Source organism: Raphanus sativus, chromosome 4 (genome assembly GCF_000801105.2).
Source record: "Raphanus sativus cultivar WK10039 chromosome 4, ASM80110v3, whole genome shotgun sequence".
Taxonomy (NCBI): Eukaryota; Viridiplantae; Streptophyta; class Magnoliopsida; order Brassicales; family Brassicaceae; genus Raphanus; species Raphanus sativus.
The window spans coordinates 11,827,719-11,845,408 of record NC_079514.1 but is presented as its reverse complement, the minus strand read 5'-3'; the positions used below and the strand labels follow the sequence as shown (position 1 = coordinate 11,845,408).

At 34.8% G+C, this 17,690-nt stretch overlaps 4 protein-coding genes and 1 long non-coding RNA gene across 7 annotated transcripts; 3 read left to right on the top strand and 2 right to left on the bottom strand.

Moving 5' to 3' along the window:
* Positions 1-2,592: 2,592 nt before the first annotated feature.
* Positions 2,593-4,573, bottom strand: LOC108834150 (uncharacterized). Of its 2 annotated transcripts, XM_057006703.1 has the most exons (10): positions 4,424-4,573; positions 4,224-4,319; positions 4,064-4,140; positions 3,917-3,999; positions 3,780-3,840; positions 3,634-3,701; positions 3,461-3,548; positions 3,306-3,389; positions 3,123-3,206; positions 2,593-3,034 (listed from the first exon to the last, which is right to left on the bottom strand). In XM_057006703.1, exons 1-10 carry the CDS (start codon positions 4,437-4,439, stop codon positions 2,714-2,716), a joined length of 978 nt encoding a protein of 325 aa, XP_056862683.1. In that variant the 5' UTR covers positions 4,440-4,573; the 3' UTR covers positions 2,593-2,713. The 2 variants fall into 2 exon arrangements, with proteins under 2 accessions (XP_056862683.1, XP_056862682.1); XM_057006702.1 differs by lacking the exon at positions 4,424-4,573 and having other exon boundaries at positions 4,224-4,338.
* Positions 4,574-7,957: 3,384 nt separating this feature from the next.
* On the top strand, positions 7,958-10,976 carry LOC108849295 (protein XRI1). Of its 2 annotated transcripts, none has more exons than XM_018622844.2 (10): positions 7,958-8,205; positions 8,312-8,374; positions 8,987-9,045; positions 9,124-9,237; positions 9,319-9,458; positions 9,746-9,809; positions 9,893-10,001; positions 10,092-10,129; positions 10,203-10,286; positions 10,400-10,976. In XM_018622844.2, exons 2-10 carry the CDS (start codon positions 8,355-8,357, stop codon positions 10,672-10,674), a joined length of 903 nt encoding a protein of 300 aa, XP_018478346.1. In that variant the 5' UTR covers positions 7,958-8,205; positions 8,312-8,354; the 3' UTR covers positions 10,675-10,976. The 2 variants fall into 2 exon arrangements, with proteins under 2 accessions (XP_018478346.1, XP_018478347.1); XM_018622845.2 differs by having other exon boundaries at positions 7,963-8,205; positions 10,403-10,976.
* A 559-nt stretch (positions 10,977-11,535) lies between these two features.
* Positions 11,536-13,493, top strand: LOC108848552 (pentatricopeptide repeat-containing protein At5g48730, chloroplastic). Its single transcript, XM_018621943.2, has 3 exons — positions 11,536-12,013; positions 12,087-12,493; positions 12,623-13,493. Exons 1-3 carry the CDS (start codon positions 11,564-11,566, stop codon positions 13,335-13,337), a joined length of 1,572 nt encoding a protein of 523 aa, XP_018477445.1. The 5' UTR covers positions 11,536-11,563; the 3' UTR covers positions 13,338-13,493.
* A 16-nt stretch (positions 13,494-13,509) lies between these two features.
* On the bottom strand, positions 13,510-17,531 carry LOC108848551 (probable LRR receptor-like serine/threonine-protein kinase At5g48740). The gene is made up of 16 exons (XM_018621942.2): positions 17,327-17,531; positions 16,723-17,260; positions 16,197-16,648; positions 16,012-16,129; positions 15,875-15,943; positions 15,726-15,794; positions 15,578-15,646; positions 15,433-15,504; positions 15,293-15,361; positions 14,982-15,211; positions 14,694-14,899; positions 14,455-14,581; positions 14,287-14,355; positions 14,017-14,206; positions 13,799-13,931; positions 13,510-13,731 (listed from the first exon to the last, which is right to left on the bottom strand). The coding sequence occupies exons 1-16, from the start codon at positions 17,391-17,393 to the stop codon at positions 13,510-13,512; spliced, it is 2,700 nt and encodes an 899-aa protein (XP_018477444.1). The 5' UTR covers positions 17,394-17,531.
* Positions 15,202-16,288, top strand: LOC130511810 (uncharacterized). The gene is made up of 3 exons (XR_008945323.1): positions 15,202-15,392; positions 15,501-16,088; positions 16,173-16,288. It is a non-coding gene; the product is annotated as an uncharacterized LOC130511810 (long non-coding RNA).
* Positions 17,532-17,690: the final 159 nt, after the last annotated feature.

Below are 17,690 nucleotides of genomic sequence, written 5' to 3'. Positions count from 1 at the left end.
GAAAAGAACAACCGTTAAGATATGGGCAAAAAGTGGTTACCTAGAACTACGTGGACCGGGCGGGGGGGGGGGGGGGGGGGGGGGGGGGCGGGGTACGTTTTTTTCCCTCTTTACAGCAAATAAGCGGTAGTTATAGTTTTGAATTTTAATTAAAACATAGAAAAAATAAATTGGACACAATATATATCAACCGGTCACACTTGTGTTTTAATAGAATAGACTAGATTTTAACCCGCCTTTAGAAAGGCGGGTATTTTTTTGTTTTTAAATTTAATTTTTTTAAATTTGCTTTTCTTTTTGATTATATTTGTATTTTTTATAATCATATTTGTGTATAAATTTTAATCAAAATATATTTTATTAAATAATAGCAATTTAAAAATTGATCCGGTATAGCACGGTTAAGACTGGATTTCGGGTCGAACTCGCCCTGCTGATCCGCCAATCCGCGATTTTCAATTTTGTTTTGGTCAAAAATATGATCCGCACAACCCGCAAGCAAATAACTTTGTACTCGCATCCGCTCGGTTTAATTTTGTGGTTATCCGTGGGTCATATATATTTTAAAAATCATTATTTAATTTAATTATTATAAAAGTATATTTGTTTGTTGCGGCGGTTAGATTCTAACCCGCCCTTTGAAAGGACATATATATTTTTTGTTTTAATTTCTTTTTTTTTAATTTAATTTTTATATCTGTGTTTTCTTTAAAATTATAGATGTATTTTATTTGTAATCATATTTGTGTATAAATCTTAATCGAAATCTATTTTATTAAATAATAGCAATTTAAAAGTTGACCCAGCATACGCTCGTTTCTTTGTAAACATATGTCCGTATTCTTTTTTTTAATCATATTTGTGTATTTTCAAATCTTGATCCGTATTTCAAGTGCGGGTATAATGGTGTTTTGTAATTTTTATTTTTTTGTGTAAATATGTAACATTTTTATGAATTTTTTTTATATGTTATAAAAGTTTAATTTATATGTTTGTGTATAATACTTTAAAGAAAATTATTAGTAAGAGGTTTTGATAATTGTACTGAATTTGTGATGTTCCATACCTATACAATTTTGTTATAACCGTTTCATACACTAATTTTATACTTTATTCCTAAACGGTGGTTAATATTTCTTTAAAAAATAACAACATATAGATACAGTTTTGTTTAGTAAATTAAATAGAAAAAACTATATTTTTTTTTTTAAATCACGATTTGGTTTCATATATAGTGATTCATATAACATTTTTATTAATATTATACAATAGTCAACATCGATTCCACCCAAATCCGTGGGATGATGATTAAATAAAAAAGAAGGTCGAGGATCAAACCACGTTTGATATAAAGCCAAAAGAAGGAATATTTGTTGATGTATATGTATAACTGTCGCTAATATATTTTTCCAAAAAAAATATGGTCTGTAATATGTATGGGTGCCGAAAATTTTGGGATGGAAGTTACAAATATATATGTTGATTAATAAAAGTACGGTTGTATAATTTGTTGGAATGCAGTTATAAAATATTTGGTTTATTTTTAAGTATGTTATGTGGGAAAAAAATAATTGGACCTAATTAATATCAATTGGACATGTTGAAGAATTAATAGAATAGACTAGATTTTGATCCGTTCTTCAAAGGGCGGGTATATTTTTTGTTATATATTTTAAAATAAATTCAACTTTATATTTGTGATTTTTATCATATTTTTATTTTTATTTGTAATCATATTTGTGTAATATATATTATATTAAAATAAGAAAATGACCTATTGATATAGGTTTAATACAACTATTTTAATACAATTATTAAAATCTTCTACTAATGATTTAAGATAAATATTTTACAAAAAAAATAAAAATATGATTAAAAAGTATGAAAATTATTCTTTTCTTAAATGTAAAGTAAAAAATATACCCGTCTTTTGAAAGACGGGTAATAATCTAGTAGACCTTTATAATAGGAGTTTAAGTGGTTATGAGAATTTACAAAATTTGAAATTGAGATTAGTATAATAGATTTGGTTCCTGGAATATTTTTGTTTGTTAAATAATAATGTGATTTTGAAATTAGATATAAGCTATATAATTACGTATTAGGTAACAAAAAGGAACAAGGAAAAAAAAAAAGAAATTCTCTAGAATAGTTTTTTAGTTTATCTTCACAAAAATAACACTAAAAGAGGAAAAATGATCAAAAGAAGTTTTATCAAAGGATAAAATATGTATTTATACCATTTGGGTTAACAAATATAAACTTAAAGTTTAGAGTTAAGAGGTGGGTTTTGGATATGAATTTCAAATTTCAAAAAATTAAGATTTTTAAAACAAAAAGGTTTATTTTGGTCATTTTATTTTTTGAATGTTATTTTGTGTTAAAAACTTAAAAATGGCCAAAAAACAAAAAAATATTTTCGAGAAATTTTAGTTACTATATGCGTCAGTCCTTAGAAATAGGATAGTGGGTATGGAACTGCCTTATTGTTTAATGATTTAGATTATCAAATTATATATATACACACGTATATAAGCTTTAATTTTTAGGTTTAGTATTTTTTTATTGGACTCAACTAAAATTAATTGGTAATGTTTCAAAATTAATAGTATTGATTTTTAGAGCGGGAAGAGATGATGATAGTTAAGTTATCAATCTGTTAACGGTACATAACAATTCATGGAAGACAGAGTTCAATATTGTTCACAAGTCTTCACTCTTCAGCTGCTTCTTTGGAGAGAAGACCGAAGAAAGGATTAGTCACCGCAGACTGCAACTGAAACGCAGCGTCTCTAAGCCGCGACATGTCCGCGTCATGTTTCGCCAGAGACAAAAACTCTGATCCTTCCTCTCTCTTGAATCCACAAAGCTCCATGAACTCCATACCTTCTCTGAACCTCCCAACTCTCTCCTGGAACAACCGGTTCGTGACACGGATCCTCTTGTATTTCTCTTCATCTGGATTCTTAGCTGCGTTCCTCACTATCATCAGAAGCGTCTCAAATACCCTCCTCATCGTTCTTTGATCTTCTTCCTGTAACAACAAGATTTCACTTTTTTTCCTATATGGATCTTGTTTTCAAGTTTATTGTCTTAAAAATAAATAAAACTTTTATTCTTACTTTGTGGTTTCGTCTTAGTGATCTTAAGCATTCTCTCATCTCTTCTGCTTTTGAAGCTGGACTTGGCGACGGCATTAGTATTCTCTGTAGTTATTAGTTTCAGAGAAAACAATATTATCACATTCTTCATAGTTTAAAGGTAACACTTAACAAACATTGGAGGATGAATGAAGCTATATGTACATCGGCGTCAAGTGGAGCAACTAGAGTTGACGTCGAAGTAGATCCAGCTTCCGTTTGCAATCCAAGCCTGCTCTTTCTCTCAGCCTTTAACACACAATAGAGATCAGTGGTTTTGAATGTGAATGTAACAAAAAAAAAAAAAAAGAAAGATTTACCTTGTCTGCATTAACTTTCTGCATGATCTTCTCCCTTGCTTGTTTCTCCTCATCTTTCTCAGCTTTCCTCAAAGCTATAATTATATTCCTGTTTTACAGTGTTATAAACACTGTTTCATTTAATCCCAAAAGGAAGAGAATGTGAGAATCAACACACTCTCTCATATATATACCGTTTCCTTTCGTTTTCTTCAGCGATTCTCTTTGCCTCCATCATCTCTTTTCCAGCACGTATCCTTTCCTGCAAGTAAGTAACCTAGAGCTGTTAGTATCTCTCGTGTTCACACTCTATGTACTTTTCATCAATATTCTTTTGTACCTTTTCTCTTTCTCTTTCGCGTTTAGTTTCTTCTTCTTCTCTTAGCTCACGAGCTCTTTCCCTGAGGAATACATAAATAAAAAGTCATGTTCCCATGCGGAGGATGAAGCTTAAGAAAATACACATATGTGACCAACTTTAGTTCATTTGCTCTAGCCTGCGCAGTTTCTGCAGTAACGTCACGTGGATTTGGAGACTCAATCTCAATGTTAAACTCCACCTGCAAAAGACCACCCCCTCGATCATGGAGTCAATGAAAAAAAGAGATGAAGATGGAGACATACCACAGGCATTTTGTCAAACTGTGAATCATTCTCATGGTCTACGATCCAGTTCACAGCTTCTTCAAGGCTAGAGTTGCCTGGACATGAAGATTTGAAAGATATAATAAGTGATCCATGACATGAACCTGGGATAAGTTTAAAAGTGGTTTTTATACAATACCAGAATGATGCAGAGCCCAAGCTGCTCTGGCCATTGAGAATCCCATATCTTCAAGCTCCTTAAGCAACCCACGGTTAACCTCAACTACATCACTCTCTGGTGAACCAAAACACATCAAGAATCATTTCTATTTACATCAAAAAACAATAGAATATATGATCTGGTTTGACATTGACACAGACAAGAACTATCAATGTTACCTGTTTCCGCCTGCATATTGTTGGATCTCTGTATTTAGTGTGAGAAGCCGATGCAAGAATGGTACAATGATGTTTGATATAGGATGTTTGCACTATTGAAATATAATTAGATTCTTTAATTGTTTTCGTTATACAGAAAACATCTTTTGATTTTATTACCTTTCGTTTTCTGAAACTCTTTTGATTCGATTTAAATCGTGTTACATAAGCAACCGAACTTATTCCTTTCTTACATGCATAGCTCTATAAGCTATTTATTCATATGCAAATATATGTACTCATACATTCCCGACAAAGACTCAACACTCAAACTATTACAGAAGATGGACAGTAACCGCCTCCGTCCTGATGCAGCATTGCGTCAATTTAATCTCCATCCTTGAGCTCCAGCTAACAAACACAAATGAAACAAAAGTCATTTTATGTAACCGATCTTTATTCTATTATAAAAATTCTCTATACATACCTCATCAGGTGTATGAGACTCTCGAATCCTCCTGCTCTAATGTATGCATTTATAAGTCACCACCTCTATATTTTTCCTCTAAAATGGAAATCTATATTATAGAAATAGATTTGCTCTAATGTATGCATTTATAATAGAGTTCTTCTATTTTATGGCATTTCCAACCCACCTCTATAATAGAAAAATATTATATTTGCCTCTATAAATAAAGTAATACTATTTTTCTCTTAAATATAAGAGAAAAAATAACATTCTTCTATAATAGCATTTAAAGATGAAAATGCTTCAACTTACCTCTATTTCTTCTTCTATAATAGAGATTGCTATTTTTTCCTTTATTTATAGATAAAAAATAACATTTCTTTATTTTTAGTCTATATTTGGAGATCGATATTATAAAAGAATACATTGAAACATATCTCACCTCTATTATTTTTTTCTCTATAATAGAGATTACTATTTTTTCTCTAGTTATAGAAAAAAATAACATTTCTCTATTTTTAGTCTATATATAGAGATTGTTATTATAAAAGAATACATTAGAGCATATCTCACATATATTATAAAATTCATCTATTTTAGAAGTAAAAATAAAAAAATATATTGGAGATAGTTTTATAGAGGTATATAATATAGATAGATTGAAGATAGTCTTACATGGATCTATGAAAACCTTACCATAAATCACATGAGGTGAATGTTCGTTTAAACGCATTGGTTAAATCCGACGTCCCGGATTAAAATACTGTTTTAAAACAAAACTAGATCTTGATCCGCACAACTATGCAGTTAGTTATTTTTATTTTTACACACATAATTATTTTTACATGATTAATTGTAATTTTTTTTGTTATCTCATGATTAATTGTAATATTTAATATATTACTAATTATTTAATATAATATTTTAAAATACAATAGTTATGTAATGATTTAATTTATCAACAAAAAATTTCAGTGATACCATATTTTAAATCATGTACAAAATTTTAAATTGAAAATATTATTAGTTAAGGATTGAAATTCAATTGAAAATTATTATACTAAATTAATATCAAAAATTTAATTAAAACGTACATTAGTTTAGTTATAGTTACAAATTAATTAGATATTTTAAAAGTTTGCTTTAGTTAAAATAAAATATATGTTGTATTTTAAAATAAATTAAGAAATAATTAAATATTTTTGATAAAATAAGTGAAAATGATACATTTATTTAAAATAATTACGAAATTCATTAAATATTTAAAATATTTATTTTAATGAAAAATGAAATAATTATTTATATTGTAAATAAAAAGATATGAAAAGAGTTTTTTCAGATATAATTTTGGAGAAAAAATAGGAATATATATTTGATTTGTTTTAGAATAATTCAAACAATTCATATATTTATACAAAATATAATTTAAACAACTTTGAAAGGTTGGTCCAAATAAAAAATCACACATGTATATAGGTGACTTGTGAATATTACCAACAAATTAGTTTAAAATGACTTTAAAAAAACTTTGACCTTTTTAGTCTTTCAGTCAACACATTCTTATTTTCTACCGTTTTTAATTTTTTATTTAACGCTAATTGTTTATTAATTAATAGTATTTGATGTTTTTGTCAACATATTATCCATATAAACAAATAAAATCAACTGAAATGCCATTTATGAACACAAAATCCACTAAAAATTAGAAAATTTTGAATAAACTTTAGTATGACAAAGAATTAAAAGCCGGATGAGTTTTAACAAAAAGAAAGACTGAATGAAAAGTAAAATGTGACAGTACACAATTGACAATTGAATAATGAAGAATGCTAATATTTACACATGACTTGAAGGCTAGAATCAATCCATATGGATTACCATTAGGGCATCTCCAACCCAACTCTATTTTTTACTCCAAAATAGAGTAAAAGTGAATATGGAGTAACATATGCTCCAACCCAACTCCATATCTCACTCCATTTTGAAGTTTACTCCATAAATGAAGTAATCTATTTTTTGTTTGTTCATGACTCCATTATGGAGTGAAAAATGGAGTAGGGTTGGAGCAATTTTACTCCATATTCACTTTTACTCCATTTTAAAAGAAAAAATAGAGTTTTACATTGGAGATGCTCTTAGTCATCACTGACTATCGAGAATCTTTTTTTTGTTTGACAGCGACTACTGAGAATCTTATTAAATAAAAAGTTTGTGTATCCATTATAGTATATTCAATTAGGGCCTGACCGGTGTAACCGCAGCGGTTGCGATTGCGGGAGTTTGCGGATGCGGGTGGTTGCGGTTTTAAGCATTTTCTAGAGATTTGTACGACTGGTACAGCTGTTAGAAATTGTTGCGTTTGCGGGACTCTTATGACTGATAAACTACCAAACACAACATCTGTTTTTTTTTTTTTTGAATATATGCACACACACACACATATACACACAACAATATTTACATTTTATGTAATTATAAAAATATTAAAAATCATAATAATATGATAAATATAAAATTTATATTTATAAAATCATATTATTCAATTTTAAAAATTTATAGAAAATATTTTAGTTTTGAATTTTTATAATATAAATTGAAATATAATATGAATACATTTTACAATTTATATTATTTCAATTGAAAACTTTTATTGGATATTTTAGTATTATTTTTATTTATTCTGTTTTTAAAGAAAAAAAAATTACCTTCCTGCAACCGCCCGCAACCGCAAACGCTAGCTGGAACCAGCTTTTGATTTTAAGAGATTCGGAGCGGTTTGAAGCGATTTGTAGCGTTTTCTGTGATTGTTTTGAAACGCCAACAACCGCTATAAACCGCAAAAGCTGCGTTTGCGGGTGGTAGCGGGAAAACCAGTCAGCACCTTAATCACTTCTTTTCGTATAAAACGATGGACAATAAAAAAATTATAAAGTTGCGGTGACAGAGAGTTAAAACATCAGTAAAGGAGTAAGAAAAAGAAGCGAATATTGAAATATCCAAAAAGAAATAAAGGAAGAGAAGGAAAGTAATTTATTGTCATAAATAAATGGCGAACAATTAAGGAGAAAATCGCGAGAAAAGAGGATGGAAACTAGAGAGCGTGCTTCGCACTGGTTTTCTCTTTTTCTTTTTTTTTTTTTCTACACACACACAGAAAAAGAAAAGACCATCATCTCTCCTCCTCTTCTCTCTCACTCCTCAGAGATATAAATATTGACCAGTGTCCTGCTCTAGAGAGAGAGAGAGAGAGACTCGCCGCTTTTACTTTTATTTTGTTTTGTTGGTCTGTGAAGGTAAAGCAGCAGTAAGCACATATATCTCGAGCGGCACAAAGGTGAGTCAAAACTGCTCTTTAAAGCTTATACTATACTTACGCTCTCCGTCTTTCCATACCAGGCGCGTGCGTGTGGTGTTGATTTCTCACTTTTCTTATTTTCCAGGGCAACGGCTAGTTTACTCGGCGTCGAAAGAGGAAGAAGATCGATGGATTACGGAGACGATCGGTACTGATTCTCTTTCGCTTTTTTCCTGCTTTATTCATTTCTCCTGTGCAGGCTCTTGCGATTTGATTTGGGTTTACTGTTTGATGATTTGATTTGATTAGTTTCATTTCGATTCCTGTGATCTTCGCTAAGTGCAAAATAGAGTCCACATTGGTGTGTGATTCTCTCGTACTGAAATCGCTTAGATTTGGTCGTGGTCTCTCTCGGTCAATGCTTTGATTTGGAGGATTAAATGTCGGATTATCTGTAAACATGTGATTTATGATTGTTTTGGTTTTCTTAATGAGATGATTGATTGGGGTCATTTAATGTTTCATCAAATCCTCTTTTTTTTTTTACTGATTCCGATTTTGGGGTTTGTAAGCTCCCTTCTGTTAAAATCGTGCTATTTGTTTTTGGTTCTTCAATCTTTAAACTGAACACATTGCTCAGCTTCCAGGTTGTGATGTTGTTGATTAGTAACCGTAGATTTGTTTGATGATCATTGGGAACTTACTTAAGGCTCTCCAGTCTTCACGAAGCTTCCAAGTAGAGTAGATTATATTTAACATGTTAGTAGTGTTCCCATGGTTTTGATTTTGATTATTATGATGTCTAAATTTTTATTTGCAGTAGCGCATCATGGAATTGGCAAGTTCAAAACTATGACCACCAGCCCCACTCTACTGTCTGTAAGTTCTTTACATCATTTTACTCTCACAGCATTTTTGTGACAAACATTATGACTATAAATCGTTCTCAAACTCCAGCTGATGTTACGATGACGGAAGTTACATTGAACCAAGAAGATCACTCATACATGTTTGATGATCACTCCACCCCTGTCAAGGCCTGTACCGAGTTGGGTTATCATGTCACAACTGGTTCGGCTTTCTTTTTTGTGTGTTTCAACTTATCATTTCGATTTCAGATGGTTTCTTAATCTAATGAGTTGTGGGATTCAGATGAAACGACCAAGAAGCTGGAAGTGCAAAGTGAGACACGCTCTGCTGTAAAGAGGCGTCGGATGTTACTTTTCGATGATCAGCCTATGGAAACATCCCTTTTCAGCAGTGAGAACTTCTCCTCGATCTTAAAATCAAGCGTGAGTACACACAACCTTTATCTCGTCTTTAGCTATCGACTCAGACGCATTGCCATATATGATACTGTTTGCTGGCATCAGTTATTAGTATTTTATTTTGACCAATCACCATTATCAGAGATCAATTAGTAACTATAGATCATTGAACCAATCTTAATATTATGTTATCGTTTCAACAAAAATTTCAAAGTAGGACTCTGTTTCCTAATTTTATTGTTAGGAATCTACCATGGCAAGTTATGTTATCTAAGCAACATCTGATTGATGCTCCTTCTTTGAATGTTCAGGCTAGAGAGGAAACATTTGATGAGCTTTTGCCTGAAGGATCTGAGCTCATAGAAGGGTTTTCAGGTTGAGCTCTCGTAAAATTATAACAGCTCAATCTGGCTAAAGCATTTTCCATTCAAACAACACATTGTCTCTCTTTTTTCCAGCGGACGCTTCTGCCTCAAGCTTGGACCTGGATGGACTTGATCTGTATGCTGAAGAGTGGTACGCTGATTGCTTAAATGATGCTGAGACTCCAATCCTTCCTGATGACTTGTATGTTTCGATCTTTTTGTTTGCTTATTTTTTGGTTTAGTATCCTATTTGCTTGATTAACTGATTACTATATTTGTTGTTTTCTCTCAGAAGCTTTGGTTCCCCTGATGTTCAAGTAGATATTTCAGGTGAGACTTTTTTTGGTTGGACTCTTTGTTTTGCTTGTTCTAATTCTGGATTTAATCCCTATGTTTGGTGCAGAGTATCTAAACGTGCCACCAGAACCAGAAGCAAGGGAAGTTAGGCGACCTATGACTCGATCTTCTCCAAATGTTATCTTCAAAGGTAAAAACAAACTATTGAGTCACAAATGGAGTCTCATATTCCACACACTGATGTTTGAAACAAAACGAGAAAACAAAAACATCATTATAATGTTTAAAGTGGTGGGGAAATAGCAGGTAGAAAATCATTTACAAGGCCGGTTCCAAGACTACCATCTTCAATCATTTATCCATTTGCATTCATCAAACCATGTGGAGTTCATGGCGACATGACCCTCAAGGACATCAACCAGAAAATCCGAACACCAGCAGCAAAACCAAAGGAAGACAAATTAGAGCCACCAGTGATCCAAACTTCAGCATTCTCTGGGAAACCCGTTGTTGGGAAGACTAAGATCCGCACAGAAGGAGGCAAAGGAAGCATCACAATCATGAGGACGAGAGGCTAAGCTATAAGTTAAGAACTTTAAGTAGAAAGAGTTTAAGGTTTTTTCATTTACTGCTAAAACTCTATAAACCTTTTTGCCTTATTCTCAGAGGCCCTTTAAATCTTTATTTACCGGATACAGCTCCAGTGAAGGAGCTTTAGGTAAGTACAGCGGCTAATACTCTTGTCATGAATCATGTTCTTGTTTCGTTTTGGTATCTGTGGTAAGAAAGTGAAATCAAGGTGCTGTAAGCCAATGTGTTAGGATATTTTTTGTTTGTATAAAGTTCTTAATCTAGCTAAAAACTGAAATGCCAAAACTCATGAGATTATGTCTCTCAAGTATAATCTGAGTGGATAAATCTTGTTTCCTTTTAATTTTTCTGCGATAACACGATGCATATTGTGATATAGAAGAGAGTTTCAAGAATCTTTGTTATGTTAACTGAAATATGTTATTGGTTAAGTTTTATGCACCTATGACACAATTAGATTTTACTAAAAACAGTCCTATTGTTTGTGTTCCAAAAAAAAAACAGTATTATTGTTTTGTAATCTAAATTTTTAATAATATGAATATTAGTAAATTAGTAATCGATCGACTTTGGTCATTGTATTCTCTGTCATGTGAGACCCTCTTTTGACATAAGTCACGTGAAAACATATCGTGTACTGAAATCAACCAAACCAAACCACCAATAAATATCAATCACGTTGTACTTTCTTTTTCATATACGAATTGATTTTATATCATGTCGATCTCATGGAACAGAGGTTGTCTATGATCATCAACGGCAATGAAATTTAAAAATCTTCTTAGTCTATAAGCCCTTTTAAGTTATTTGGGCCTGGCCCAATGACATTCTGATAAAACTTTCACTTCTCTTTTTCAAGTAACGTCATCTATCGGAATGGTTCAAATGGTTTCTCTCTCCACTTCCACGAGCCACGCTCATCCACCCCCGTCGCCGTACAACCGCCGTCGTCCGGCGGAGAGAAAAGTCGCAGTAGTCCGATGTGTATCCTTTTCCCCGCGCGAGCCTAAACACACAACTCCTTCTGAGAATAGCAATAACGACTCCTCCTCCTCCTTGGCGCTTAGAGAGACGAGGCAGAGAAAATGGCTGAAGAGCACGGAGGAGGAGGAGGAGGAGGAGGCGGAATCGAGGGAGATTCAAGAGGAAATCAACTCGAAAACCGCGTCTAGGAAAGCGATATCGATAATACTTCGAAGAGAAGCTGCGAAGGCGATAATCGAGAAGAAGAAAGGACCTACCAACTCCAAGAAGCTGCTTCCGAGGACGGTCCTCGAGGCTCTTCACGAGCGAATCACAGCTCTCCGTTGGGAATCTGCTCTTCAGGTAGTAGATGATTCTTTTAATTTGTTAATTTTTTTTGGCTTTGCTTCTGGAACTATATAGTGCATCTGTGTAGGTGTTTGAACTACTGCGTGAACAGCTATGGTACAAACCAAACGTTGGCATCTACGTTAAGCTCATCGTCATGCTTGGCAAATGCAAGCAGCCTGAGAAGGCTCGTCAGATCTTTCAGGAAATGATCGGTGAAGGCTGTGTGGTGAATCATGAAGTGTACACTGCGCTTCTATCTGCTTATAGCAGGAGCGGCCGGTTTGACGATGCGTTTACTCTTCTGGAGCTTATGAAAAGCAGTCATAACTGTCAGCCGGATGTGCATACTTACTCAATCCTCATTAAGTCTTTTCTTCAGGTTTTTGCGTTTGATAAGGTTCAGGATCTGCTTTCTGATATGAGAAGACAGGGTATTAGGCCTAATACAATCACGTATAATACCCTCATCGATGCCTATGGGAAGGCAAAAATGTACTTTAGCATCCTTTACTGTCCTTTTTGAGTTTTCATTCTTTTATATTTGATTTGATGAAGTGAACACTTGAACTATACAATAAGCATCCATGGCTGACTTAGTTTTTGTTTTCTTTTTTTTGGAAGGTTTGTGGAGATGGAATCAACACTTATACAAATGCTTGGAGAAGATGACTGCAAGCCTGATTCTTGGACCATGAACTCAACCCTCAGAGCCTTTGGTGGGAACGGACAGATAGAAATGATGGAGAATTGTTATGAGAAGTTTCAGAGCTCTGGGATCGAACCCAACATCAGAACATTCAATATCCTCCTTGATTCGTATGGGAAAACAGGAAACTACAAGAAGATGAGCGCCGTGATGGAGTTCATGCAGAAGTATCACTATTCATGGACCATAATCACCTACAATGTGGTCATTGACGCGTTCGGAAGGGCAGGAGACTTGAAACAAATGGAATATTTGTTTAGGCTGATGCAGTCAGAGAGAATAAAACCTAGCTGTGTTACGTTGTGTTCTCTTGTTCGTGCCTATGGTAGAGCTGGTAAAGCGGATAAAATTGGAGGAGTCTTGCGTTTCATCGAGAACTCAGACATAAGGTTAGACCTTGTGTTCTTTAACTGCCTGGTGGATGCCTACGGGAGGATGGAGAAGTTTGCAGAGATGAAAGGTGTTCTCGAATTAATGGAGAAGAAGGGAATTAGACCTGATAAGATCACATATAGGACAATGGTTAAGGCTTATAGAATTAGTGGCATGACTAGCCATGTAAAGGAACTTGATGGTATGGTCGAGTCCGTTGGTGAAGCCCAAGTTGTGCTGAAGAAGCCAGACTTTTAGCCGAGGAATAGAGCTTAATTTTCTGGTATATTTATATATTTAGTAGCCAAGGAATGTAGTTAGTATGAGAGTGAATACATTTCAGTTCGCTTACAAAACTTTGTAACACAAAAACAAAAAGCAAAAAAAGTGATAGAAGTATAGTTCTTTACTCTTGTTTGTGATATATGTTTTACATGTCTGTATGTCCTGAAGCAGCTAGATATGAAAGTTGAAGGCTGTACGCTTCTTTCAGTTGAGTTAAAACATATGCAATAGATGGTCTGCTAGATGCATCTCTCCCAACACATCTTATAGCAACAGAAGCAGCTTTTTTCATGCTCTCTGGATCAAATGTTCCCTTCAAGACATCATCCACAATCTCAAATGCTCCTGCTTGTAAGTTTGGCCTAGCCTGCATATAAATAGCTTTATGACACTGTGTACTTAGATACTAGGAGAGACAGTCAGGTTATTCTTACCCATAAGACTAAGTTAAAAGAATCTGGTGATCCTGAGTGACTTAAGGGTTCTCTTCCACAGATGAGCTCCAACAGAACCACACCAAAGCTATAGACATCACTTTTCTCTGTCAGCTGCAGGGTAGAGTAATATCTGGAATGAAAAGTGTGACTAATGATTAGTTAATGAAGCTGTTTATCCGTCATGAATGCTGAGAGATGGTTACAGAAGAGTTTACTCAGGGTCAAGGTAGCCTGCTGTGCCTTTAACAACAGTAGTTATATGTGATGCATCTGCTTTTGTAAACTGTTTTGACAAGCCAAAGTCAGAAACTTTTGCGTTCATATCCTTGTCAAGAAGTATGTTGCTGCACTTTACATCCCGATGTATAATCCTTGGCTCACTTCCATTGTGCAGATAGTCCAGTCCTTCATGAACAAGACAGAATGTTACTATCTTCCAGAATCAAATGGGTATTTAGTATCAATTACAGATGTTGAAGATGTACCTTTTGCAGCATCAACTGCAACCTTTAGTCTTGAAACCCAGTTCAATGAAAGTCTTTTACGACTTGGACCTGCAGAAGAAAGATAGCACAAAAAGCTATAGCTTTGAGAGGAAGATGGCTTTGAAAAAGGATGATGAGCTATCGCTAGGTACTTGTGGATTTGTATACCGTAAAGGTGATCAGCTAATGATCCACCATGAAGATATTCATAAACCAGTATTTGCCGTTTTGATTCGTAGCAGAAGCCCTCGAAGGAAACTAGATTTTGGTGGCGTATCTGAGACAAAAGATGTACCTAGAAGTAGACAGTACAGAGGAAGACATTAGATCACAGCACTCGGATCACGACAGAAGAATGCATTCTTGGTGGAATTTGAATGCATATGATATCCAAATAAAGCTTTTACCTCGTTGATAAAAGAATCAGCTCCAAGTTGAGTTTTATCAAATCGCACTTTGACAGCAACTTGTTTTCCATCTGGTAGTTTTCCATGGTATACAGATCCAAAACTTCCACGGCCAATCACTTCCTTGAAGTTCCTTGTAGCTGTCTTAATCTCTTTGTGAGAAAAGATTCTTGAAGTGTTCCAGTTCTGCATCTTCAGTTGTTCTCCTGATCCAGATATTGATAACTATAAGAATCATAAAGCCGAAAACTATGTGGGAGCAAAAAGAAAGCCATTTGTTCCCCATACTGGTTATATCTCTCTCTTTGTTTCTCTGTCTCCTCGTGCAGATCGACATGAAAACAAAGATGAGGAGAGTGGCAAACAAGGCTCCACCGGAAACACCTAGCAAGATCGCTACACGGTTTTGCTTCTTGTGTTTCTTATTGATAGGGATGGTGACTTGTGGTGTGTCTATTGTTGAAGACACATTGTTGCACGAAGACGAAGTGAACGAAAGGCATGGGTTACCCGTTGTCCTGATAGAAAGCAAATCAGTAACGCTAGAACTTAAGACAAGAATATTGTAGCAAATGGCTGAGAGACAGAAACTATATTACCTTACTTCCAGGCCCGTTCTGTTAAGTGACTGTGGCAAGGGGCCTATTAAGTTATTGTTTTCCAGATTCCTGTGCCGAAGTAAAAGTAAGAGTGAATCTGGTAAGTACAAGCTACTTCTTTGGTCTAAATGTTTACTTACAGGAGACGAAGTTTCTTTAGCTTGCCTAGAGTTTCAGGAACTGATCCTTGTAAGCTGTTGTTTTGCAGATCCCTGCAAGGAATGGAGACTGACTTTAGAATTACCGAAAACAATTCGAGAAAATCTCAGTATAGGATTAACTTACAGAACTTCAAGGTTAATCAGATTTTCCAGTTCGGAGCCGAAAGATTTTATCTGATTGAAGCTCAAATTCCTGGATATATACCATCAGAAGCTTTTTTAATACTACAAGAAACCTAAAACATATATTTTATCAATGTTATGAGTATTACAGCTGCTGGAGATGCTGAAGGCTGCCTACATTCTGTATTGCTCCAGTAAGTGATGTGTTATGCAAGTCCCTGCAGGAGAACAACTCAGTGATAACACACTTGCATACATGAGACGCTAGAAATGTTTGTTTGAAGAATTGCCGACTTACAGTGTCTTGAGATCGAGCAAATCCCCAAAAGTTGGACTAATGGATCTCAGGTTGATTTGTGAAAGAAACCTGCACAACAAGAAGAGCTGAGATCCAGAAATGTCAAAAAACTATGGGCCTGACAAGGATTGTCTTACAATGATGTAACACGGCTTCCTTCACATTCAATGTGGTTCCAAGGAAGAGGAGTGCATGGGTCGTCTTGCCATCCAAGGTCTTGCCCGGTAAACTGCTCTATGACTTTAAGTGCCGAAACTGCAAAGATAACTTAAAATGTGATTTTTTGGGCTCTATCTAGGTACCAATCAAACAGAGGATATACCTGTGGTAGAAGAAGCTTCTGGAGGGATTTGGAGGATTTCATACACCTCAAGAGCGTTCACCTGAGGATTGAACTTGATTTTTTCGAAAGTGATGTTTAGCTTACTGATTCTCTTTTGCGTAAAGTACAAAGTACTGGCTTCTGAACTGGTCACGGTATACTCAGATTGTTTGACTTCGTTATTGATCGTCACACTAAAAGAAGGAGAGAGTGAGAGTATCCCAGCAAAGTAGAGGATAATGTAGTAGTCCCCTAGTGTATCTAGAGAAAGTGTATATGAAAGCCTGTCTTTGCGAGCAAGAACTCTTGCAGTCTGAAGAACAGAATCTGGCGGATTCTCTGTGATGTTGAAGGAAGACAATCTTGTGAGTCTGTTGAAGTTCCAAGAGGTGTGAAACGGTGTAAAACTTTGATCTGGATCCCATATTCGATCAAATGGATCTGAAGGGTACCTGCCATTCAACAGAGATCACCTAAACACACCAAAAGAAGAAAGATCAGATTTAAAGAGCCTGAGAACTCATACCTGATAGTCCCATTTGTGTATCCGCTGTTGATACGGTAACTTCTCCTAAGGATAACATTTGGTGAACCCTCCAGGCTGTTTCTGTAAGCACCTAAAGGAAGTGGACGTACTTCTAGAGAAGAGATAACTGGAATGCCTCTTCCTTTAACCTTGAGCAAACAGAGAGAAAGAGAATCCTTGTTGACCGGCCAAACCAACTCTTCAGTCCAAGGATCTTTGATTCTGAGATCAACAGTACTAGTGATACTTCTTCCCAGAGAGACACGAAATGATGGAGGCTGATTCTGGCTATCATAGTTTCTATAAACGAACGTGGCTCGAATCAGAACGGAGGACAGGTCTTTCCTCACAGGTAGCTTATAACACTGGCGGCTTTGAGAGTCCGGGAAGAATCTGATGGGAACACTAGAAGTTGAAGTTTCCTCGATGTAAGTAACCGTAGTAGTGTTACCTGTTGCGATAAAATCGTTGTCTGAGACCCAGGAGATGTTGTAAGCAGCGGTGTAACTTGAGCCACCACAGGACAAGCTCAAGAAACCTGTTCCATTACAAAAGATTGAATAAAACAGTTGAAGGCAACAGAATAAAAGAAATGGCACCATACCATCTGGATTGGAGAAACCAAACACCCAGAAGGCACTGAGCAAAACCAAATCTATCCAGAAGAGCATCTTCGAATTTCTGAGCGAAATCTGGTGGACATATATTAAATTGTTCTATTGTGTTCTTAGGATTATCCTAAGAACTCATTGTTTATATATATCAATGGATTTGTATGTGTGAAGGTGTTATCAATGATGAGGATTCGTAGGTACTTTACTCAGTGGTCATAATGCACTAGTAGTATGTATCAAATCAACTAATAATCTGAAATTTAAAAGTTTAAGTACAGTGAGTGTTTATTTAACCTTCCTTACATATATCACATAAATTGAAGTGTAAAAATATGAGTATAAATTCAAAAGAAA